At 39.7% G+C, this 25659-nt stretch overlaps 1 protein-coding gene across 1 annotated transcript in view; it reads left to right on the top strand.

The window, feature by feature from the left end:
* The first annotated feature begins 3514 nt into the window (after window positions 1-3514).
* The window catches only part of SDHAF3 (succinate dehydrogenase complex assembly factor 3), a 66059-nt gene continuing 43914 nt past the window's right edge, over window positions 3515-25659 (top strand). Inside the window, exon 1 of the mRNA XM_023224879.2 lies at window positions 3515-4059. Coding sequence (XP_023080647.1) covers window positions 3886-4059 — 174 coding nt within the window. The 5' untranslated portion in view covers window positions 3515-3885. The remainder of the gene's footprint in view (window positions 4060-25659) is intronic.

Here is a 25659-nt window from a genome sequence, read left to right as displayed (position 1 = left end):
ATTAATGGTGGTTCATACTGTTATACTGTAATAATTTCATAGCCACCTCCTGTTGCTATTTTGGTGAGCTCAGGTTTGCAAGTATCTGCTTAAAACACTGTGTGATGCTAGGACCAGGTGTAGTGGCTCATGCCTGTAATCCCAGCACTTGGGGAGGCCGAGGTGGGTGGATCATGTTGTCAGGAGATCAAGAACATCCTGGATAACACGGTGAAACCCCGTCTCTACTAAAAATACAAAAATTAGCTGGGTGTGGTGGCACACGCCTGTAGTCCCAGCTACGGGAGAGGCTGAGGCAGTAGAATCGCTTGAACCCAGGAGGCGGAGATTGCAGTGAGCCGAGATCATGCCATTGGACTCCAGCCTGGGTGACAGAGGGAGACTCCGTCTCAAAAAAACAGAAACAAAAAACAAACAAAAAAATCACTGTGTGATGCTAATAATCTCTGTGTGAACAGTTCATCTCTCCAGTAAACTGCATATCCCAGTAAAAAAAGATTTGTCACAGTTCTTGCATATTTTTTTATTGCATCCAGTGCAGTACAGTAAACCTTGAATAACACCAAGGGACCCATGTGAAGTGCCACTAGCAATGCTGGAAGTACTCCCAAGAAGCAGAAAAAAGTCATGACATTAAAATAAAAAGTTAAATTGCTTGATATATACCATAGATTGAGGTCTGCACCTCTGGTTGCCAGCCATTTCTGACATACAATTCATCTTGGAAACAGATGACATAAACTTATGGCATTAATAAATATAGTACAGTACTGTAAATATATTTTCTCTTCCTTGTGATTTTCTTAACATTTTCTTCTCTGTAGTTTATCATAAGAACACAGTATATAACACATACAGTATGTGTTAATCAACTGTTTATGGAATTAATAAGGCTTCTGATCAACAGTGGGTGAATCCAAAGCTCTACTTACTGAAATGGAAAGATCGAGGAGACAAAAGAGAAAGTATAGAAAATTTGAATAATATAATCAACTGAACAAGATAATGCAGTTTTTAGTTTATCCTTTTTGCACAGTTGTTATGTTTTGGGGGAGCCAGAAGTTATATGCAAATTTTTAACTGGCATCCCTAACCCTTGCATTCTTTAAGGGTCAGCTGTATATGGATTTTTTTCCATTCCCTTTTAATACAAAATTTTGCCTACTTTGTCAGATGTTTTTCTATCAACTAAGATCCTGGCTTTTGTGTTGCAGAATTCATTGATTTCTATTTTTTTACTATTATTATTATTATTATTATTATTTTTGGAGACGGAGTCTTACTCTGTCACCCGGGCTGGAGTGCAGTGGTGAGATCTTGGCTCACTGCAAGCTCCGCCTCCCGGGTTCATGCCATTCTCCTGCCTCAGCCTCTCAAATAGCTGGGACTAAAGGTGCCCACCACCACGCCCGGCTAATTTTTTGTATTTTTAGTATAGATGGGGTTTCACCGTGTTAGCCAGGATGGTCTTCATCTCATGACCTCGTGATCCGCCCACCTCAGCCTCCCAAAGTGCTGGGATTACAGGTGTGAGCCACCGCACCCAGCGATTATCATTATTTTAAAATCAGGAATGGGTGTTGAATTTGTCAAATGTTTTTCAACTTCTGAAGCAATGGTCATTTTTTTCCTATAGTATATCATTAATAGTTTTAATTATAAAATATGACATTTTATTTGGACTTTCAGTTGATTTTCTGTTCTCAATAATCAACAATTATAAACATTTAAAAACATTCCTTATGGTTGGATTTTTCTCTCCAGATACAAACACATTAAATTTCTCTTTGATATTTTTTATATAACTTGTTTCAGAAATTCAGAAAAATACTAAAGACTATTATGCTTTCTAAATTGACTTTCAGAGAATGGACTTTCCATGAATGTATTTGCTTTTCTAATTCCTTGAACAGTATGTTTAAGCTTGAAATTTTGGTTTTAAGACTATCTTCTATCTTACCACTGCATTTCAATAATTAGACATATCAGATACCATATAAAAACGTTAAATAATGCCTTCCTTTTTATAGTTTTCATCGTCACACAATGATGTACCTAAAGTTGAGACTCCAAGGTAAGGTGGGAAATGAAAGACAATTTCTGGTGTTGTTTTGGGGGACTATGGGTAGTCACAATGGCTAGATCCAGTTTGTACATCTCTCTAGGCCTCTAAGCATGTGAGAGCTGTTTGGGTTAAAGATGTATCTTGTCCCAGACTTTTCATTGTTCTCAATAATTTAGAACTTGAAATTTGAGTAACTATAATTTGAAAACTGAGCCACTTATGCAACTGAATTCAAGACCGTAAAAACGTTGTGTTCTTATCTAATGATGTAAAGCAGTTTCCAAATTTTGTTATCAGTTTCTCCCCCTCCCCACTTTTGTTATCAGTTTCTCCCCCTCCCCACTCCTTTCTCACTTCCGTTTGAGAGAAAAATGCTTTAGCATTATTTGCAAGGAAGACTTATTTTCAACGTTTTAGTCAAGACAAGAGTATAATACAAAGTTACAATTCAGTACACTTTATGCAGGTGTTTCTTCTTCTTTAATTTACTTTCCCTTATTTACCAATTCTCTCCATCTCTTTTGACCTCAAAATTCTTTATCTGCTTGTCAAAAATTGTCCCTAGCCGTCTCCTTCCATTTCTAGTTGTGTATGAGGTAGTCCACAGAAGCAGTACGCTGAATAGTGCAGTTGCTGTGTTGATCATCCCTATGGCTATAGGTGGTTATTATATTTTGTGTGCCCTGAAAGGCTTAGGTGATGTGTAACATATATAATTTTAAGGCATTTACCCCACTTTTTGTAAACAAAAATTTTAAAGCAATTATTTAAGAGTGGATACATGTTCTCTTTCACTATACAAAACATTTTGGAGGGAATCTGAGAGAAGTCACGGTTAGAGATTAGTAAAGGTGGAAAGCACTGCAAATTACCTAACCCAGCTCATTTACATGTGAGAAAATCTGGGCACAGAGCGGTTAAATCACTTGCAGAGTAACATATAAAAAAAAAGAAACACATGAAGGAAGGATAAAGGAAAGGTCTGCATGAAGTGCAGTGATCTAGATTGGTGGCCAGAAATACAACTGTGATCTTATTTTCAGTTCATGGCTATTTTTACCACAAGAGCAACACTGATCAGCCTAAATTGGTCAGGGAAACAGAGGAAGTTTTGTCCTGAAAATGTAGCACACTGTTCAGCTTGTAAAAAAATAAAATAAAGGTTAACTGTCATTATTCTCACTGTTATTGCTTGATTCCACCTTTCAAGGGCTAACCACTTGTCTTGGCTTCTCTTTCACCCATCATCTGCTATTTTTGAGCATTGATTATCCAATGCTTTGTGGACCCTTTCTACTCTCTTTTGGCTCAATTAATTCCTTTTTAAATTAATTCATTGGCAGAATGTTTTCTCACATTTTCACAAGTGTTGGCTCTTGAAAGAGGTATTTATTACACATGTTCTTTGACTCCAAAGGAAACCAGAAAAAAACAAACTGGAACAAGAAATTTGGTAGGAGGAACAGAAACGAAGTTGCATGAAAAAGACAGTGGAGTGGGACTGAGAAGTGGCAACTGCCCACGACTGACCTCCCTCTTTCAAGGCCTGTGTCGCCAGGACGCTGCCCAGAAGAAGCCACAACGAGGCGCAGGCGCGACTCAACGAGGGCCACGCCCCTCCTAGAGAAGGACCGACCCGTTTTCCGCCCGCATCGGAGCTTGGGTTTCCGGAAGGACCTGATTCTGGAAGGGACCAAACCGGATAGAGGTCGCGCGCCCTCTTTCGTCTGCCTTCCGGTTCACTAATAAGCAATTTCGCAGAAGGGCTGGAACGGGGCGTCCCTCTGCGCAGGCGCAGTCGCCGCTTGACCCGCGGCACTATGCCGGGGCGGCACGTTTCTCGAGTCCGGGCATTGTACAAGCGCGTCTTGCAGCTGCACCGTGTTCTGCCTCCGGACCTCAAAGCCCTGGGCGACCAGTACCTGAAAGACGAATTTAGGAGACATAAGAGCGTTGGTTCTGACGAGGCCCAGCGTTTCTTGCAGGAATGGGAGGCAAGTGACGCCCCCTTTTCTCTGCCCAAGACCTTTGGGGTCCCTCGGTGTCCCAGTTTCTCGTTCCAGTCCCCCATGCGGGGTTAAACAGAGCAGCAACCTGCTCTGTTTGAATTAAACAGCGTAATGCTGTTCGGTAACACCAAAATTTCTCCCACGGGTTTCTCACTGGAGCGTATCCTGGTACTTCAGCGTCCCCAATTCAGTTCAACTTTTCAGCTCCTGCAGATGCCAGGTGCTGGAAGGGTGAGGGTAGGAGGTCACAAAGATGAGCAAGTCGTCGTTAAGTGCTCAAAGACTTAAGGAGCTTTTTGTTCTTTTAAGTGCTTTTGCACATAGTAAGCGCCCATTAATAATGCTTCTCTTAGTAGTTTTCAAATTTAAAGGCTTATTTCCGTAATTTATGATTTCTTTAATTTCAGCTGTTTTGGTTTGGTTTAAATAATTTTCTCACTTGGCTGATATAGAAATCAGGTAACATGAAAAAGACTATAGATTACAAAAGGCAGGAGATTACAAACTGTAAAGGAGAAAAATGCTGGTGCCAGTTAAGTCAGGTGAAAGTTGTTTCCTCCGGGGTCTCAAGTCAGTGTTACATCGCCCTGCACCATTGCGGTAAATGTTAAAACAGACACATGCATTAGCAATAAGTCGTTTGACTTTTTTTTCTGTATTTTTGAGTGAAGGACAAAAGATATTCAGAGTATTTCGTGGGGCTCGGGGCCCTGCAGGATTGCCCCAAGTTTTCATTTGCAAATGTAAAGAAATGAATGGAATTAGAGATTGGAATGACAGCTCAGATATTTGAAAGCATGAGTTGGAGCTGGTATGAAAATAGAGGTAAGCGATTCTTCGGCCTAAAAAGTTGAAGGGGAGTTGACTAGTCTGCTTTTTTTAAAAAATCAAAAGAATGGTTAGGGTGAGCACAAAATTTGCACTGATTTCCAGAATTCTTATTTGTGTAATTATTGAAGCTTTTAAGAGCGACATTTAGAACAATCGGGAAATTTAGAACTTTCTTGAAAATCATGGTGTATTTGATGTAATTCGCTTGCCTGAAGCCAAGGAAGTTGAAGCTTTTCAGGTACAGAGCACTTTATTTTAATAAGGTAATTTGGTTTTGGAGCCTGAAGAACTGGATTCAGGTTCAGTCTCTGACATTTATTAATATTAAGTGTCAATCACTTAATTTTTCTGGTCTTATTTTCTCATCTATAAAATAATAAGTGTTTATGCATCTAAAAATTTACGTATGTAAATGTATTTACAAGCACTTGTGTATTGCTAATTGTTACGAAGCTATAAGATACTGTATTAAAGTATTTTACATCTTTTAAGGTAGGTCATTTTGTGGCTGTACAGGAAGGGGAGTAGCTCTCTGTTGGGAGGAAATAAGGTTATTTTGAGAAGTCTTAAAATGTAAGCACTTGGAAGCCTTTTAGGGAAAAGGTAGGAAAGAGTGGCAACTCAGAAAAAAAATTGATAATAGGTTGTAGGTGAGAAAGAGGGTATAAAAAAGAACTGCATAAATAAAAAATGTGTTAGTTGACCTAGTAGGCTTGGTAATGGGAATTGAGCTTTTTAAAACTCTTGTAATAATTTTAGACACACAGGAGAGTTAGAAAGACAGCACAGAGTTCCCTACATCCTGTTTCTCCCTGTGTTAGCATCTTATATTATCAGGGTACAGTGATCAAAAGCAAGAAATTAACATTGCTACAATATACTGTTAACTACAGGCTTTATTTACAGTTTGCCAGCCCTTTCACTAATGTCCTTTTTCTGTTCCAGGATCCAATGGGGATTCTACAATGCATTTAGTCATTCTTTTTCTGTAATCTCCATTCTGTGAGAGTTCCTCGTCTTCCTATCTTTCATTACCTTGATAATTTTTTGAAAAGTACTGGTCTGTTAACTTTGTGGAATGCCTCTCAATTTGAGTTTGTCTGATGTTTTCTCATGGTTTCATTGATGTTATGCATTACTGAGAATACCACAGGGGCTGAAGTGTTCTTCTCAACACTTAATGTCAGAGGTCACGTGATATTAACATGACTTCTTACTGGTGATGATAACTGTGATCACTTGGTTAAAGTAATAGTCCGCCTGGTGTCTCTACTGTAAACTTACTATTTCCCTTTTGAAATTAATACATATTTGGGGGTAGGTACTCTCAGGCTTTCAGATGACTACTAATCTTAGCATTCATTGATGGATTTTGCCATTGTGTTCCAATGGTGGTTCTTTTGTTTCCCTCATTCCTTTTGAATTTATTAGTTGACATATGTCTGTAGAGAACAGTTTTCCTGTCTTCCTGGACCATTGTTGATCTACTGGAATTAATGAATTGGCAGCTGGGTAAAGAGAAATTTAAACATAGTGATCTCTTTGGATAACATAATTATCACAGTTGCAAGGCAGCTTAACCTAAGCCTGGGAGTTAGACGTGGTAGGTTGGATCCTACCAAGAAAGATACTTGAAGAACTGGTCTTTTTGAAAGAGTAGGGCTAGAGAAGAGCTAATGATTGGAGGGGAAAAATACCTGGCTAGAGAAGTTTTATCACCAGAGAGTAATATATTTTAGACTTCCAAGTCTTTTTTTCCCCTACATGTTCTTCAAAACATCTAATTTATGACTGTTATACTAGATACTGCTAGATATGACATGGATTTTCATGCCTTTATTTTTCAGTTAGTGCTCATTACAAACTTGGCACCTGTTGTTTGAATATTGCTTAATGGTTACGTTTACATCAAACTAAGAGTAACTGTTGTGGATTTCTAACTTTATATGTTATGTAGAGTCTGGTCTACACAATACCAGTCCTTCACACACATCTAAACTTAATTGTGGACTTGAATGGATTCTGAATTTGTTTTATGTCAGTGGGCAACGTTGGGTAAGTTACCACTGAAGAAAAGAAAGGGATCAAGAACACTAGACGCCCCATATTTGGAAGAGAGTTCTCTAGTTCCTTTCATTTGTGATCCTGGAAAACTGGCAATATAATAGTAGAGAGAATTCAGCTGGGGAAAGTTTTTGTTCAAGGACCAATTGGGGCAACGTGGAAGGAAAGTATTTTAAGTATATAAATGTAAAAGCATGTTTACAGAGTAATTAGTGAATTTATATAATTCCTCTCCATAAGAGAAAAAATAAAGTTCAGGAAGAGTTTTTGGGAATCTATTAAGGGAGAGTGTACGATAACTGGTTTGTAAAATGTGCATTGTAATCTCAACTCTTAGGAGGTAACTATTAGAAGTGAAATTGAGACTCCATAGATCAGGGGTCTTACTATGGCATTTTAAAAGTTCTGACTGTGCTCAATTTTGAGGAATAGTTGATTTAAGTAAGGCTTTCTATTTTTCTCTCTGTGCCTACCACTTATTTTCTAGGAAATCAGAATAAGCATTGAAGATTAAATAGATAAAACATGTTGATGAGAGAATATGAAACAAAGAGCATGCAAGAGTGTGCTCTCAGGAGCTACCTGAAGAGACTTCATGTGTTTAATTTGTCTTTTTCTGTCCCATTTATTTTTCTCAATTACCTCTTGCCTAGTTCCTGTTGTTTTTCTTAAGTACCTGTTTTGTTCTGTGTCTGTTGGGGAATGTTTTTTAAGTGTTTTGTTTCTAGAAAAAGGCATAAACATTTTTCAGATAGTTTTGATCAATTGCTATTTCAAGACAATGTGCTAGGCATTTAGGACACAAAAATGAATAATAAATGTATTTTTACTTTCACAGTGTTCGAAGTTTAGTAGAAAAAGGATAGACAATTGTAATACAGTATGAAAGAGTGTCTATTAAATGCTGTGGGATCAAGGAGGAATGGAGGAAGTCGAAAGCTATACAAGATGGTTAAGTCTTGAGTAGGTCAAATTTACCATGTCAAAAAGAGAACCTTCTAGAAAGAGGGAATAACATATGCAGCGGCATCGAGGTAAGAAACAGTATGACTTTTTTCCAGGAACTGCAGTGTTGTGTTTGGAATTTAGTGTTTAACACGGAAGATGAGGAAGAAATAAAGCTAAAGAGGTGGCAGGAGACAGGATATTCTCCTAAGGGTTTTAAGTTTTTATTTTGAATCATTGAAAGCTTCTTAAATGGTGGAAATGATATAAATTATATTCTAGAAAGATCATGTTGGCAGCAACATAGAGGAATAATTGAAGTAAAAGCCAGATTGAAAGTAGGGAGAACTGTTAGTAGATGGATGTAGTAATCCCAGTCTCAAATAGATATATGCCTAAACCAAGACAGAGGCCTTGAAAATGGAGGATATAGATGTATGAAATTTTTTTTTTTTCCTTTTAAAGTAGATTGGAACTTGACTTGTTGACTAGTACAGTATTAGTGAAGGAGAAGAAAACAGAATGGATAACTCTCAGGTTTGGAGCATGATACCAGTAACCAGAATAGTCATATAGGAGGAACAGATTGGGAATGAGTTCAATTTGGTGTGCTTTGTGCTAAACATTCTCATGGAACAGTTAAGTGAAGATGTTCAGAGAGATACATGTTGGTCTGATACTCAGGAGACAGATTGTGGCTGGAGATACAGATTTGGAAGTTAGTACCTGTAGTTGGTGGACCAAAGATGTGGGTGGAAGTGCCCCTTTTGGTTATAGTGTTGGGGAAGTTGGTCAAAGATAGAACATTAACATTTAGGAGTTAAGAGAATGAAAGTAGTCATACAGTGCTAGAATTTTTCTTTTTTATCTTTTTTCTTTTTTTTCCATCTATATTTGTTCCTAGTTACTGCTACAAATGAAGTACTTTTTTACTTTTTTAAATTTTATTTTAAGTTCTGGGATACATGTGCTGAATGTGCAGGTTTGTTACATAGGTATACATGTAGGATGGTGGTTTGCTATACCTATCAACCCATCATGTAGGTTTTAAGCCCTGCATGCATTTGATATTTGTCCTAATGCTCCTACCTCCTCTTTTCCCCCACCCCCTGAAAGGCCCCGGGTGTGTGATGTTCCCCTCCCTGTGTCCATGTGTTCTCATTGTTCAATTCCCACATGAGTGAGAACATGTGATGTTTAGTTTTCTGTTCTTGTATTAGTTTGCTGAGGATGATGGTTTCCAGCTTCATCCATGTCCCAGCAAAGGACATAAACTCATGCTTTTTTATGGCTGCATAGTATTCCATGGTGTATATGTTCTACATTTTCTCTATCCAGCCTATCATTGATGGGCATTTGGGTTGGTTGCAAGTCTTTGCTATTGTAAATAGTGCTGCAGTAAACATATATGTGCATGTGTCCTTATAGTAGAATGATTTATAATCCTTTGGGTATATACCCGGTAGTGGAATTGCTGGGTCAAATGGTATTTCTGGTTCCAGATCCTTGAGGAATCACCACACTGTCTTCCACAATGGTTGAAGTAATTTACACTCCCACCAATAGTGTAAAAGTGTTTCTATTTCTCCACATCCTCTCCAGCATCTGTTGTTTCCTGACTTTTTAATGACTGCCATTCTAATTGGCATGAGATGGTATATCATTGTGGTTTTGATTTGCATTTCTCTAATGACCAGTGATGATGAGCTTTTTTTCATGTTTGTTGGCAGCATAAATGTCTTTTTTTTTTTTTTTTGAGAAGTGTGTGTTCATATCCTTTGCCCACTTTTTGATGGGTTTTTTTTTTTTTTCTTGTAAATTTAAGTTCCGTTTGTAGATTCTGTATATTGGCCCTTTGTCAGATGGATATATTGCAAAAATTTTCTCCCATTCTGTAGGTTGTCTATTCACTCTGATGATAGTTTCTTTTGCTGAGCAGAAGCTCTTTAATTTAAGTAGATCCCATTTGTCAATTTTGGTTTTTGTTGCCATTGCTTTTGGTGTTTTAATCATGAAGTCTTTGCCCATGCTTGTGTCCTGAATGGTATTGCCTAGGTTTTCTTCTAGGGTTTTTTGGTTTTAGGTTTTACGTTTAAGTCTTTAATCCATCTTGAGTTGGTCGTAAGGTGTAAGGAAGGGGTCCAGTTTCTGTTTTCTGCATATGGCTAGCCAGTTTTCCCAGCACCATTTATTAAATAGGGAATCCTTTCCCCATTGCATGTTTTTGTCAGGTTTGTCAAAGATGAGATGGTTGTAGATGTGTGGTGTTATTTCTGAGGCCTCTGTTTTGTTCCATTCATCTATATGTCTGTTTTGGTGCCAGTACCAAGCTCTTTTGGTTACTGTAGCCTTGTAGTACAGTTTGAAGTCAGGTAGCGTGATGCCTTGAGCCTTGTTATTTTTGCTTAGGATTGTTTTGGCTATGCGGGCTCTTTTTTGGTTCCATATGAAATTTAAAGTAATTTTTTTTCTAGTTATGTGAAGAAAGTCAATGGTAGCTTGATAGGAATAGCACTGAATGTATAAATTACTTTCAGCAGTATGGCCATTTTCATAATATTGATTCTTCCCATCCATGAGCATGGAAGGTTTTTCCATTTGTTTTCTCTCTTACTTTTTTGAGCAGTGGTTTGTAATTCTCCTTGAAGAGGTCCTTTGTGTCTCTTGTAAGTTGTATTCCTAGGTATTTTATTTTCTTTGTAGCAATTGTGAATGGGAGTTCACTCCTGATTTGGCTCCCTGCTTATCTATTATTGGTGTATAGGAATGCTTGCAATTTTTGCACATTGATTTCATATCCTGAGACTTTGCTGAAGTTGTTTATCAGCTTAAGGAGTTTTTGGGCTGAGATGGGATTTTCTAAATATACAATCATGCCATTTGCAAACAGACAGTTTGACTTCCTCTCTTCCCATTTGGATACCCTTTATTTCTTTCTCTTGTCTGATTGCTCTGGCCAGAACTTCCAATACTACGTTGAATAGGAGTGGTGAGAGAGGTCATTGTTGTCTAGTACTGGTTTTCAAAGGGAATGCTTTATCATTTTTATTGTGTCTATTTGATTCTTCTCTCTTTTCTTCTTTGTTAGTCCGGTCAGCAGTCTATTTAGTTAGTCTTTTCAAAAAATCAGCTCCAATTCATTGATTTTTTTTGAAGGGTTTTTCAGGTCTCTGTCTCCTTCAGTTCTGCTCTGATCTTAGTTATTTCCTGTCTTCTGCTAGCTTTTGAATTTGTTTGCTCTTGCTTCTCTAGTTCTTTTCATTGTGACAGTAAGGTGTTGATTTTAGGTCTTTCCCACTTTCTGATGTGGGCATTTAGTGCTATAAATTTCCCTCTAAACACTGCTTTAGCTGTGTCCCAGAGATTCTGGTACATTGTCTCCTTGTTCTCGTTGGTTTCAAAGAAACCACTTTCGGGAACCTCAGTCAATCATAGTCTTGGTCTTTTCACATAGTCCCATATTTCTTGGAGTCTTTGTTCATTCCTTTTCATTCTTTTTTCTCTAATATCGTCTCCATGCCTTATTTCAGTAAGTTGATCTTCAGTCTCTGATATCCTTTCTTCCTCTTTATCGATTTGGCTCTTGATACTTGTGTATGCTTCATGAAGTTTTTGTGCTGTGTTTTTCATCTCCATCAGGTCATTTATGTTCTTCTCTAAACTGGTTGTTTTAGTTAGCAGTTCCTGTAACCTTTTGTCAGAGTTCTTAGCTTCCTTGCATTGGGTTAGAACATGTTCCTTTAGCCTAGAGGAGTTTGTTATTACCCACCTTCTGAAGCCTACTTATGTCAATTCATCAAAGTCATTCTCCATTCAGTTTTGTGTCCTTGCTGGAGAGGAGTTGCGATCATTTGGAGGAGAAGAGGCATTCTGGTTTTTGAAATTTTCAGCATTTTTGTGCTGGTGTTTCCTCATCTTCATGGATTTACTTTGGATGGGGTTTTGTGTGAGGGTCTTTTTGGTTGATGTTCATGTTGCTGCCTTCTGTTTGTCTGTTTTTCTTCTAACAGTCCCCTCTTCTGCAGGTCTGCTGCAGTTTGCTGGAGGTCTACTCCAGACCCTATTTGCCTGGGTAAAACCAGCAGAGGTTGCAGAACAGCGAAGATTGCTGCCTGCTCCTTCCTCCTGAAGCTTCGTCCCAGAGGGGCACCAGCCTGATGCCAGCCAGAGCTCTCTTGTATGAGGTGTCTGTCAACCCTTGTTGGGAGGACTCTTCCAGTCAGGAGGCATGGAGGTCAGGGACCCAGTTGAGGAGGCAGTTTGTCCCTTAGTGGAGCTCAAACACCGTCCTGGGAAAGCCCTCCTTGTCAGCATCCACTGCTCTCTTCAGAGCCGGCAGGCAGGAACGTTTAAGTCTGCTGAAGCTGTGCCCACAGGTGCTGCTTCCCCTGGGTGCTCTATCCCAGGGAGCTAGGAGGTTTATCTGTAAGCCCCTGACTGGGGCTGCTGCCTTTCTTTCAGAGATGCCCTGCCCAGTGAGGAGGAATCTAGAGAGGCAGTCTGGCCACAGCCGCTTTGTTGCATTATGTTGGGTTCCTCCCAGTCCTTAGTACCCTCAGGGGAAAAGAGCCTACTCAAGCCTCAGTAATGGTGGATGCCCCTCCCCCCACCAAGCTCTGTTGGCCCAGGTCAACTTCAGACTTTTGCTGGCAGCGAGAATTTCAAGCCAGTGGTTCTTAGCTTGCTGGCCTTCATGGGAGTGGGACCTACTGAGCGAGACCACTTGGTTCCCTGGCTTCAGCCCCCTTTCCAGGCGAGTGAACGGTTCTGTCTCGCCCGGGTTCCAGGTACCACTGGAGTACGGAAATAAAAAAACAAACCTGCAGCTAACTCGGTGTCTGCCTGAATAGCCGCCCAGGTTTGAGCTTGAAACCCAGGGCCTTGGTGGTGTAGGCACAAGAGGGAATCTCCTAGTCTTCGGATTACAAAAACCATGGGAAAAGCATAGTATCTGGGCCAGATAGCACAGTCCCTCATGGCTTCCCTTGACTGGGAAAGAGAGCCCCCTCCCTTCTCCCCACTCCTTGCACTTCCTGGGTGAGGCAACACCCCACCCTGCTTCTGCTTGCCCTACATGGGCTGCACCCACTGCCTAACCAGTCCCAGTGAGATGAACAGGGTACCTTAGTTGGAAATGTAGAAATCACTGGCCTTCTGTGTTGGTCTCACTTGGAGCTGTACCTATTTGGCCATCTTGCCATATCTAAGAGGATCCATTTTCTTTTTCTTCCCTTCAAGTAAAGACAATGATCCCGGTATCACGGACTGACTGTAACTGCTCTTACTTGATTATGTTCAATTCTTTATATTTGTGTGATAATTTAGATATCATAACATTTTCTTTCTCATTTTATTTTGTCGCATTTGTTCGACAGGAGGAAATGCTTCAGACTTCAGGTAGCCATTCCTTTGTAACTCTCATGGGATGTCTTTTTCTTATATATGATTTTGAAGTGGATCATCATTTGTATGTATGTTTCACACATACAAATGTATTATTAAGTGGCATGTCACCTATATTTAGAGTTTTCTTAATATAATTAGGATTGGATGGATATTTGGCTAGTTTTTATAAATGTACGCTTCTCTTACCTAATTTGTGGACCTCATTTTGTTGCTTTTGAACATCTTGATTTATAGTTTTAGCTTGCAGGAGAAAAGGAATGAATTGCTTCTCTGTTTAGTGAATGGATAAGATGTGTCAGGGATATGCCTCTCAAGTATGAGTGGGTCAATTTGGTCTCAGTCAAATTGTTAATTCTGCATTTTACTTGTCAGTGTTTTTGTGATGGTTTATTCAATGGTGATTTGTCACACATACATGTTTTCTACATCAAGTTTTTTTTTTCTTTGTTTTTGAGACTTGAGTCTCCCTCTGTCGCCAAGACTGGAGTGCAGTGGCACTGTGTGGGCTCACTGAAACCTCCTTCTCCTGGGTTCAAGCAGTTCTCCTGCCTCAGTCTCCCGAGTAGCTGGGATTACAGGCATCCACCACCACACCCGGCTAGTTTTTATATTTTTAGTAAAGATGAGGTTTCACATGTTGTAACGCCCCCTTTGGGGCTGCACAGTTGCTGGCATCTCCAAGTTTTCAGGCACCACTGCCTTCCCCTCATCCTGATGCTGGCACCCAAGGTGGAAGCCATTGTGGTATGCCTGGTCCAGCCACAGCCTTGCATGAAGCCAGTGCCTGGAGCTGCCCACCCCACCACAGACCCACCACAGCAACCGGCACACCTGGCTGTGCACCATGGCTAGATTCCACACTCGCTTGCCCACATATCCCTTGCTGCTCTGTGCCTGGCTCACCCTCAGTAGACATGGGATCCAGGCTGGCAGCGTGAGCCGAGCACAGCCTGCCAGCCTGGGTGGGCAGAACAAGCCTAGTGGCCAGCTCAGAACTAAGTGAGGCCTGGGCAGGGGTGCTACCCCCCAGAGAAGATTTCTGGCTGGCAACAGGACACTGAAAAAATCCTGCATCAATATCACACAAGTCATTTTACTTCCATAGGCCTTAGTTTCTTCATCTTTAATATGAAAGGATTTCCAAGTAAAGATGGCAGACGGGGGATATCACAAGGGCTTATTTTTTATCTCCTCTCCCTTCCAAAGCCAGACTGAACTAGTAGTAAAGCAATTTTTAAAAGGAATAATCCATAATGACTAGAGAACAAGAATGGAGCCATTAGCAGCCAAGCAATTTCAACAGATTTTCTGAAGATGGAAAGCAGAAGAACAGTGTAAATAATGAAGCAAAGCAGACAGAGGAGGCCACAGTTCAGAATACAGAGAATACACCTAAAGAGATAGCCAAGCTGCCAAAACCAAGTGAACTCAAACACCAGGTTAGGTAGGAAATCAGGAGCGGGAAGCAAATACAGGCAAGATTAACCCTAAAAGTAATTTCCCAATCAACAAGCCTATCTATATGTATAGTTCTTGGTTAGTTTCTTATTGCTTTATTCATAAATGTGGACGATAACCAAAATTCTCAAGACATTTGAAACATGAAAGAGACCAAAATAAAACAAAAAATGTCCCCAGAGGAGATACACAGAAAAGAGTACATTGCTTTTTGTTATAAGCCCTTCTACACTGTTAGCCTGAAGTGCTAATTGCCTGATATTTCTATTTGAAAGATTGTTTTCAGTAATGAGATGAGAATGGAAATTGCTGGGCTGTAACTGTTAAACTTTCTTAAAAATCAGGCACATACTCTTTTTTGAAAGGTTTCTTTGGGCCTTAGTTGTCTCAAGAGGGAAAATAATATTTTGCCCCTGAATTAGGGATGGACCAAAAGTTCCTTTTTACTAAACTCTTAAGATGTGATTATATTATGAGGTGAGTTAAACTGTTGAATCAAATGGCTTGGTTAAAGTATAAAGACAAATGGAATGTTTAGGATTAATATGTGATTGGCCACATTAATATGAAAAGAACTTATTTAGCTCAATAGGAAAAAACTTAAAGCTTTACTAAAAGAAATGGGCAAAAGAGACTCTAAGAGGTCATTCTGTGATTTATGTACAAAGGTGTTAATTGCTGTGTTGCATATCTATAGTAAAGTGAGAATTTTAAATTACTGTAAATATCCAATGATAGAAGAATGAAATTATAGCCACATGATGGATGGGTTAGTATGCAGTTATTAGAAATGGTGTTTCAGAAGAACTAATAACATGGAAAAACTGTAACATAATTACATATAAACTTAATCTTTGGATGATAAGATTAAGAATGATTGTAATTTTCTTCTGTGTACCTCAGATTTTCTTGATTCTCTGCAAATATCAGGTGTTACTTTAGTAATTATAAGAAAGTTATTAAGGATAATTTTTAAAATGCACTGGATATATTTAATATTTTTACCAGTCGTATTTCACAGAGGACTTGAGGCAGACATGCTCAGTGAGTCAGCTACTAGCACCTTATATATACATTTCCTAATTTTGCTTTTAAAATTTTGTAGGTTCAACTCAGACTTCTTCATGTTTAATAAATGCTAATGTCATCTATATATTTTGTATGATTTCTTGTTGAGTTTTCTAAATGAAACAAATGAAAATCTAAATGTGTAGATTCAAAATTTATCTAAATATTTCTTTTTTACTGAACCATTAGAAAAAATATTTGGAATCTTTAGGACTCTAAACCGAGATCAGAAAATCATCATGATTATCTGTTTGGTACCTGTCCTCAGTGTCATCTATCTGGTCTAGTATTATGTCTTGTTAAGCAACGTGAAGAATCTTAGTTTAATTTCTTAGAGATCATACTTAAATATTCAATGATTTTCCACTAACTTAATTTGATAAAAATTAAGTTACCATGTAGTAACTGTATTCTGTTTTAATTTTTTACCTTTTTCCCCTGTGTTTTGTGGAAGGTGAATGAAGGCTGTCAGTGAGGTAGGATTGAGAGGGGATATAGGTTAACTGTTGGTTTGTCTTCTGACACATCAGTCAGGGAGGGTGGAAGACAAACAGGCTTCCCTCGGCTTAGAAATCAGTAGTTCAGAAAGAGATTCTAGGTAGGTATGTGCCACCTTGATTGTGATCATACAGGGTCTGGTAATTGATCTTGTAGTCTGGAGTTGGACTTTACCAACATAACCAGAAATGATCAGATTCTTGGCAGCAGACTCACATTACTTAAATTTATATAACATTGAAGTATAAAGAAGAATACTGATTTATTTTTTCTGCTGCTAGGGGAGTGGGGGCTAGTGAAGAGGGCTCTCATTTCCAGGAGTTAGAATATTTATATTTACTTCCAGGGGTAGGGGGGACACCTTTTCAGATATGTCTCAGAATCATGTAGTTTTTTAGATTTTCGAAAGTGAAGAAATAGTATTTCGTGAATTTTAAGAAACATCGAGTGGGATCTAGGGCGGTACTATAATCAAATACATTAGTATATCTGCAGAAAAAATTTGAATATTCACAGTAAGTGGAGTAAATAAAGACTTCATGTACATTTATGTCAGGATTTGCTGCCAGATAAGTTCTGAAAGAGCTTTTGTTTTTAAGCACTTCTTTGACTTCAGGGAATTGTGGACCTCTATTAAGCTTTCTGGAAAACTGAATTAGTGTTTAGAAGGTTGCCTGGTAAACATGGAATTAAAATGACAGGGAGTGGGTAGGCATGAGAGCTTTTTTCATCAGGCCTCACTGTGTCTGCAATAGAAAACATCCCTTTAGTGATTATTTTTGTGGGTTCTACAGCTTCATTGCCCTTTTTTCCTGAACAGTACTGAATGCATATTATAAGTTTGCCCTCAGTCCTTTATTTTTATGTTAACCACCTTCTTTCTGTTGAGGTATCACTGTTACTCTTACACATGTTAATGGATTAAACTACTTCTTGCTTATTTTTCCTAGGCCCGAAAAATTTCAGATTCTTCTCTGTGTGTGTAAATTTAATTAGCTTAACCCCAGAGGAGGGAGAATGATACTTGCCTCAATTACAAGTTGTTGCTCTTCTTTACTCCTAAGTCAGTGTAACTCAAAGCATTTCTAAAGTAAATTGCACTTTGCTTTCAGAGCTCTAAAACACTAAAATGTTTATGTTTTATTCAAAAAATTTAAAAATTATAGTATGGTTTATTTTCCTTTAAAAGACATTTCATTGTTATAAACACATAAAAACCTAAGACCAAAACCAGAGTATTATTGTACATATCAGAGGTTAAGTAGGAACGGTTTCTGGACTTTGGTGCACTGACTCTTTACTGATGAAGAGGTCTGTAGTTTGTTTAAAAACTATCCCACTTAAAAACAAATCCATACACTTTTCATGCAGCTGACTCCATGCTCCCTTTCCAAAGCTCAAAATGGCAGCAGATGATATAGCAAACACATACCTGCAGAAACAGCTACAGCAGCTACCTGGGTGAGATGGCTGCCAGCTGCAGCCTCAGCGGATCTGACTTCACAGCATATGCCTTGAATGTGGCCCCTCCAAAAAGTAACGTGTTTATTGCCTCACACTTCCAATCATAGGCCTCAAGAGTTTGTCTATGTGATTTATTTATTTTATAAGCTATAGATATATATAACTGGTAACTCTGGATTACTGGTGAATAACCAGAATGAACACCATTTGAAAAGAAAAATGCTGTGAATATCATTAAATGCTTTTATAAGGCTAAGAGAAAGATGCATAGAGTGAAAAGAACTTCTTTTGTTTTTGAGACGGAGTCTTGCTGTGTTGCCCAGGCTGGAGTGCAGTGGCATGATCTCGGCTCACTGCAACCTCCACCTCCCAGGTTCATGCGATTCTTCTGCCTCAGCCCTGCAAGTAGCTGGTATTACAAGTACTTGCCACCATGCCCGGCTAATTTTTGTATTTTTAGTAGAGACAGGGTTTCACCATGTTGGCCAGGCTGGTCTTGAATTCCTGACCTCAGATGACCCACCTGCCTTGGCCTCTCAAAGTGCTGGGATTACAGGTGTGAGCCACCTCACCCAGCTGAGAAGATGTTCTTACTTTAAAATGTTTGGAAATTTTTCCAAGTTTGATACAGTTTCTGGGTGCTTATAACACCCCTACTGTTTAATGTACATACTTAAGATTTTCAGAACACTTTTAGAAACTGCCATGCGATCATATTCTAATTTTGTAATTAAATCTAGTAAGGGCAGAGACGCATTCTCAGAGAGGTGTATTATGATGTTTTCCCTGCTCTGGAATTTACATGGAAAGAGATGCTTAGTTTTATTTCTTCTTCATATCCCCTTGCTTAAACCTTTCTTTCTCATATCTGTCACTCTGTTCATCCTACTCCTCTTCCCCCCCACCCCCCCCAGGAACTTTAGCTTTCTCCTTTGCACTGTCAAATTTTCCTGAAGTGGCTACATCCTTGTCATATTTCTCATTCAGCTTTACCCCCTTATTATTGTAAGGCTGCTTTTTGTTATCAGTAAGGTTACTCTATATCATACCTAATTTTGGTCTTCAGTTAAGATGCCAGTGTTTGTGGATTTGTTCTTAGGATACAACTCTAAACAGAACAAGAAGCTAGCCGGCAGTGATAGTTTGTGGACATTAGAATCCTTCTTCCTGCCTCTCTTAGCTGCTCCAAAATGCTTCATTTCCAGATCATCAAATTTAGATTTCCTTTCTTTGACGTTGTCTCCGACCTGTGAGGGCACTTCTTAAAAACCTGCAACAATTAGGCCAGGTGCGGTGGCTCACACCTGTAATCCCAGCACTTTGGGAGGTGGAGGCGGGTGAATCACGAGGTCAGGAGATCGAGACCATCCTGGGTAACACGTGAAACCCTGTCTCTACTAAAAATAGAAAAATTAGCCAGGCGTGGTGGCGGGCGCCTGTAGTCCCAGCTACTGGGGAGGCTGAGACAGGAGAATGGCATGAACCCGGGAGGCGGAGCTTGCAGTGAGCCGAGATCGCCACTGCACTCCAGCCTGGGCGACAGAGCGAGACTCCCTCTCAAAAACAAACAAACAAACAAACAAACAAAAATACCTGCAACACTAATGGGGATCTCTGGATTTTTCTTTTTGTACTTATGGCTTGTACAAAGAAGGGAAAGTAACTCTTAGCCCATTGGTTTCTTGGGGTCACCTTTAGTCATATTGACTGCATTATTTGCTAGTCCCTGTATGTATATATATGTATGTGTGTGTGTGTGTGTGTGTGTATATATATATTTTTTGAGATGGAGTCTCACTCTGTGGCTCACACTGGCGTGCAGTGGCTCAATCTGGGCTCATGGCAAGCTCCGCCTCCCGGGTTCACACCATTCTCCTGCCTCAGCCTCCCGAGTAGCTGGGACTACAGGCGCCCGCCACCAGGCCCGGCTAATTTTTTGTACTTTTAGTAGAGACAGGGTTTCACCATGTTACCCAGGATGGTGTCGATCTCCTGACCTCATGATCCGCCCGCCTCGGCCTCCCAAAGTGCTGGGATTACAGGCATGAGCCACCTTGCCTGGCCTAGTCCCTGTGTGTATTTTTAAAGAAGAATTTGGTAGATTCACGATTGTTAGGATAGATATAAATGTATTTATCAGAGACTATCTTAAATATGCGTTTCTATGCCATTTTCAGCTAATGTATTTGGTTTCACCTGTCATATTTGTCCAGCTATTGAGACAAAGACTGATAGGAGTTTCTGAAGCTTGATGCTCTTATGACTAACTATAATTAATACCTTGAGTGTATTTCTGAAGAGTTGTTTAGAAACTGATTTTTTTTTTTTAAATATAACTTTTAGGTATATTGGCAAACTTACTAATTAAAAGAGTTCTTTTGTGAATCCTTTTGAAAAGTGAATTATCAACCTGTAATTTGTTTCTTTGTATAAACCTGTATTTGCATAAATCAAATTTGTTTTAAATAGGGTATGTTTAGAAATCTTGATGCATGTATCTGAAAAGAAAATTTGTTTCATGTGAAGAATTCAGATTTGGTACATTCAATAAGTAAGACCTGCCATATTATTTTATTTTAGTTCCACTCTTTTTAACAAAATGCTATCAAAATATTTACAGCCTAAATTAAGGTGGTGGCAAGAGTTTGTGTAAGATTGAACTACAGTACATTTTTAAACTGTATTTTCTTAAATAGTAACAGGTAGTGTGGAGTTTTGCAAAGTTTAAAAAGTTATTCAGCATTTTTTTTCACTTTTAAAAGCATAACTGGAATCTGAAATTATTTTGCTTTAGCTTAGTCTGTAGTTATAGAAGTAGATGTATTTTGTGCATTTAAATATAATGTTTGTTCACTTACTACTTACTATAGTTTAATACCCAGCAATTTATTGCTCTGCTTAATACTTGGAAGATAGTAATGATAATTCATCTTAGTTTGAATGCTTGAATTAGCCATAAACAGTGATCTAGTCCTTAATACAAAATGGTAGATTTATACTGAGAATATTAAATAGAATGTGATTCCTATTGTGTAATATTTAACTGCACCATTTTCTTTAAATATAGGATTTTTTGTTGTTGGTGGTGGTGGTTTGTTTTTCAGGGCTGTCTGGGAGCCTCACTACTATTTATTACATTCTTTCTTTGGGAAAGTATATACAACTGAAGCTGAGAACATTGGGAACTTGTCTACGTCTCTCACATCCTCTGCATAGCCTACTAGATTTAGATTGTCAGTCAAAGGAGAACCCTTTCATGATCTAACATGGTTCTGTTAGAGCCCATGGAAATTAAATCCTTTCCCTGATAACTGAGAAGGGAGTCTGTGGGTTAGGGAACTCTTGAAAATTTCCTAGAAACTAGGAGAAACACTTGTAATATAAATCAGGCCAGCTATATTTGTCCATGACCTTAACAAGTTGAGAGTCAAGGATAATGCACAGGACATTATTAAGTTCAAAACTAAAAAGGAAACAACAGGTCAGGAGCAGAGATGTCAGTATGAAGTTCAAGTCAAGGACATGGAGAAATTATTCAAAATGTAGGCCTTGAACTGTGTGAGGGTTTTCACACTATGTTGGAGAGGACTAGACAGAAGCAGCCCAACTGAGTTCAATTGTTTCCTCAGTTATTCAATGTCTACTCTTTTTTTAGGGGTTACAGATATTAATACAGTCAGGATCTTTAAGGACTTTATGAGCCTGCCACATATCAATATATGAGAGGATGAGACCCATTGTGTCTTAAAGAATAATTGTTGTGAATGCTGGTCTTTTGGCAATGTGACAATGATTTGGAGTGTGAGTACAAGAGGGAAAGCATATCTTTTCTTAGCTATTGAATTTATGATTATCTATTCAATATATCTACCATGTCACTTGCCATTCCTTCATATACCCTCATTCCATTTGCTTTTTTTTTTTTTTTTTTATAGATGGAGTTTTGTTTTGTCGCCCAGGCTGGAGTGCAGTGGCGCCATCTTGGCTCACCACAACCTCTGTCTCCTGGCTCTGAGCAATTCTCCTGCCTCAGCCTCCCGAGTAGCTGAGATTACAGGCAAGTGGCATCACACCCAGCTAATTTTGTATTTTTAGTAGGTTTCACCGTGTTGGCCAGGCTAGTCTCGAACTCCTGACCTCAAGTGATCCACCTGCCTTGGCCTCCCAAAGTACAGGATCACAGGTGTGAGCCACTGCGCCAAGCCCCACTGGCTTTTTTTTTTTTTTTTTTTTTTAATGGAGTCTTTCTTTGTTTCCCAGGCTGGAGTGCAGTGGTACAATCTCAGCTCACTGCAACATCCGCCTCCCAGGTTTAAGCAATTCTCCTGCCTCAGCCTCCTGAGTAGATGGGACTATAGGTGCCTGCCACCACACCCAGCTAATTTTTTGTGTGTTTTTAGTAGAGATAGGGTTTCACCATGTTGACCAGCTGGTTTCGAACTCCTCACCTCAGGTGATCCACCTGTCTTGGCCTCCCAAAGTTCTAGGATTATGGGCATGAGCCACCACTGCCCAGCTCTCATTGGCTTTTGAAGATCATTTTATCTTTGAGTTTATTTTAAAAATATGTATACCCATGTGAGAGATTACATTTTAAATTTAATATGACTAACACTTTTAATAATTATCTGACACTGGTTAACATCTAGCCACTTACTCTGTGACCTTGGGTAATTTGATTAACCATTCTAAGCCTTGGTTTCCTCATCAGTAAAATGGGCATAGCAACAGTACTTACCTCTAAGGTTAAGGATTAAATAAGATAGTATATGCATAATAGTTGCCCAGTGCCTTACACATAGTAAGTGCTCAATAAATGTTAGATATTTTCGCTTTAATGTTGACACAGTATTTTTTTCGTGCTGCTTTGCCAGCTGGAGACCTCTGTGGCTAGCGACACCTGCATCTGGTCCTCGCTTGTGCCCAGGCTCACTGCAGGAGGCGCCTACCCACTAGGCCCATTGGACCACGCCTGGCTTGCACTCTGGCCCAGATCCTGTGCTTGCCACAGGATCCACACTCAGCCTGTGTCTGGGCCAGGTGTTCCCCAGCCTGCCTGTGTTACAGCTCATTCAGTCCCACTGCCCTGCTCTGCCAGTGCCTCCGGGGCTGGCCCGGCCCTGCCGCTGCTTCCCACTGCATGGGGTGGCTGCCCAGTGCCGGCAGAAGGTCACAGTGTTACAGCCTTTTTCCTACCTGTGTTCGGTGCTTCCTGAGTTCTTGTCCTGTGTCCAGGAAGAATGAGGTTACACTGACAACCAAAGGGTGAGAAGAGCAGAGAAGAGTTTTGTTGAACAACAGAACAGGTCTCAGCAGAGAGGGGACTCAAAGTGAGTGGTCCCCCACCTGAAGGTGGGTAGTCCCCCACACCTGGAGATGGGCATTTCCAAAATATGGCTGAGTCTGGGGTTTTATGGGCTCAGAATGGGGGAGTGTATACTGATTGGTTTGTGAGTATGCAAAAAAGGCTAAAACAAAGGCACCACTCAAAGGTAGGCCTGACAGTATAAAAAAGCCAATTAGGGAAGGGTGGGTATATGTAAAATACGTGAAGGGTAAGGATCAATCAGAGGAAAGGTCACCAGACGGGAAGAGAGGTTCTCAGTCTGGCCTGTAGATTTATCTGAGACTCATAGCTTGACTTTTAGGCTTTAAACTGTCTTTGGTTTGAAATTACGGTTTCACTGTGGACCTGCCCCTATCTGCCTAGGCATTTGTCTGCCTCCTGCTGCTGTCAATGTGGGGTAGGAAGTAGGTTGACAGGAAGGAGACAAGAATTCCAGATAACAGTGCTCTGAAAACAAATTTTGTAATTTTATTATTCTTAACTAAGTCTTTCTTCTGTATGCTGTTAGTTGCCAAATCCTGTTGATTCTGTTTTCCTTTACAGTATCAGAACTCTGACCTGTTATCTCCATTTCAGTGGTCAGTACCTCTGGATGTTTGTAGTTATTTCATAAATAATCTTGCCTTTAGTCTCTTTTAACTGTCACTTTATAAAGTACAACTTTGATCATTTTATTACCCTTGTCAAAACTGATCAGTGTTTTCCCATTGACCTCTCTTTAACGTGACATTCAAAACTGCAAAATCTGGCCCGAATGTATTTTTTCTACCTTTATCTCAATGTTCTTTGTCATGAGTTCTATGTTCTAGTCATTTAACTGAGCATTGCTCTCTGAAAGTGGCCTCAAGTTGTTTTGACTCTGACTGTTCATTTGGCTGAAATGTTTTACTGTCTTTTTCTGCATGGCCAAACCCTAAAGTGTCTTTCAAAACAACCTTCATATGGTGCTGTCAATTCTTAACTGATTAATTCTTCAAATGCAAAGAAATCTCTATGTCTTTTAATTTCCCTTAAATTGTATTTTTCTGTTTTGGTACTTTTTTTTGAGACAGAGTCTTGCTGTCACCCAGGCTAGAGGGCAGTGGCGCAATTTCAGCTCACTGCCAGCTCCGCCTCCCGGGTTCACGCCATTCTGCTGCCTCAGCCTCCCGAGTAGCTGAGACTACAGGTGCCTGCCACCATGCCTGGCTAACTTTTTGTATTTTTAGTAGAGACGTGGTTTCACCGTATTAGCCAGGACGGTCTTGATCTCCTGCACTCGTGATCCGCCTGCCTCGGCCTCCCAAAGTGCTGGAATTAGTCTATTTTGGTACTTAATGTTATCTACATTATATTATAGTTACTTATGTACACCCTTTTGCCACTAGTTGATGGTAAGTTCATTGAGGACACAAACAATGTTCTACTTATCTTTGTAAAATTACTGGGAGAGTAGTATAACAGGTGTTCAATAAGTCTTTTTCCCCCCAAAAGAAAAATGAGTGATTATTTTTTGACAAAGACCAAATATGCTAATTACCACAGCTGGATAAAAACTTGAGGGAAGGCTGGGCGCGGTGGCTCAAGCCTGTAATCCCAGCACTTTGGGAGGCCGAGATGGGTGGATCACGAGGTCAGGAAATCGAGACCATCCTGGCTAACATGGTGAAACCCCGTCTCTACTAAAAACATACAAAAAAGCTAGCCGGGCGATGTCCGGGCGCCTGTAGTCCTAGTTACTCGGGAGGCTGAGGCAGGAGAATGGCGTAAACCCGGGAGGCGGAGCTTGCAGTGAGCCGAGATCCCGCCACTATACTCCAGCCTGGGAGACAGAGCGAGACTCCGTCTCAAAAAAAAAAGTTGAGCAATCAAATGTGTGAACTGTAGTCTTTTTTTTTTTTTTTGAGAGAGAACCTTGCACTATTGCCTGGGCTGGAGTGCAGTGGCGCTATCTCGGCTCACTCCAACCTCTGCCTCCCCAGTTCAAGTGATTCTCCTGCCTCAGCCTCCCGAGTAGCTGGGATTACAGGTGCATATCACCACGCCTGGCTAATTTTTTGTGTTTTTAGTAGAGATACTGTTTCACTCTGTTGGCCAGGCTGGTCTCAAGCTCCTGACCTCGTGAACCACCTATCTCGACCTCCCAAAGTGCTAGGATTACAGGCGTGAGCCACTGCGCCTGGCCCGAATTGTAGTGTTTATAAAGATTAATAATTTAAACAAAGTGTTACATTCTGAAATTGTGTTTCATAAATATATGAGAATTTGGGGCATTAGGCTTATTCCAAGCACTTTAATTCATGTCTCTGTAGATAATACTGTCAACCCATTAGGCATATATGATCGTATGCATAGCTGGTTCAGTTTTTACTGTTTTTTTTTTTTTTTTTTTTTTTTTTTTGCTATTTGGCTATTAATAAGCTTTTTGTCTTTATAAAACTAGTATCAAGCATCTCTAGTTTCTAATTATTCAGGTCAAGTTAAAGTAGCTTAATACTCCTGTTTCTTTTCCCATTTAATGTAGT

The sequence above is a fragment of the Piliocolobus tephrosceles genome, chromosome 8 (genome assembly GCF_002776525.5).
Source record: "Piliocolobus tephrosceles isolate RC106 chromosome 8, ASM277652v3, whole genome shotgun sequence".
NCBI lineage: Eukaryota > Metazoa > Chordata > Mammalia > Primates > Cercopithecidae > Piliocolobus > Piliocolobus tephrosceles.
The sequence above is the reverse complement of the archived record's forward strand: the minus strand, read 5'-3'. Positions and strand labels throughout refer to the sequence as shown.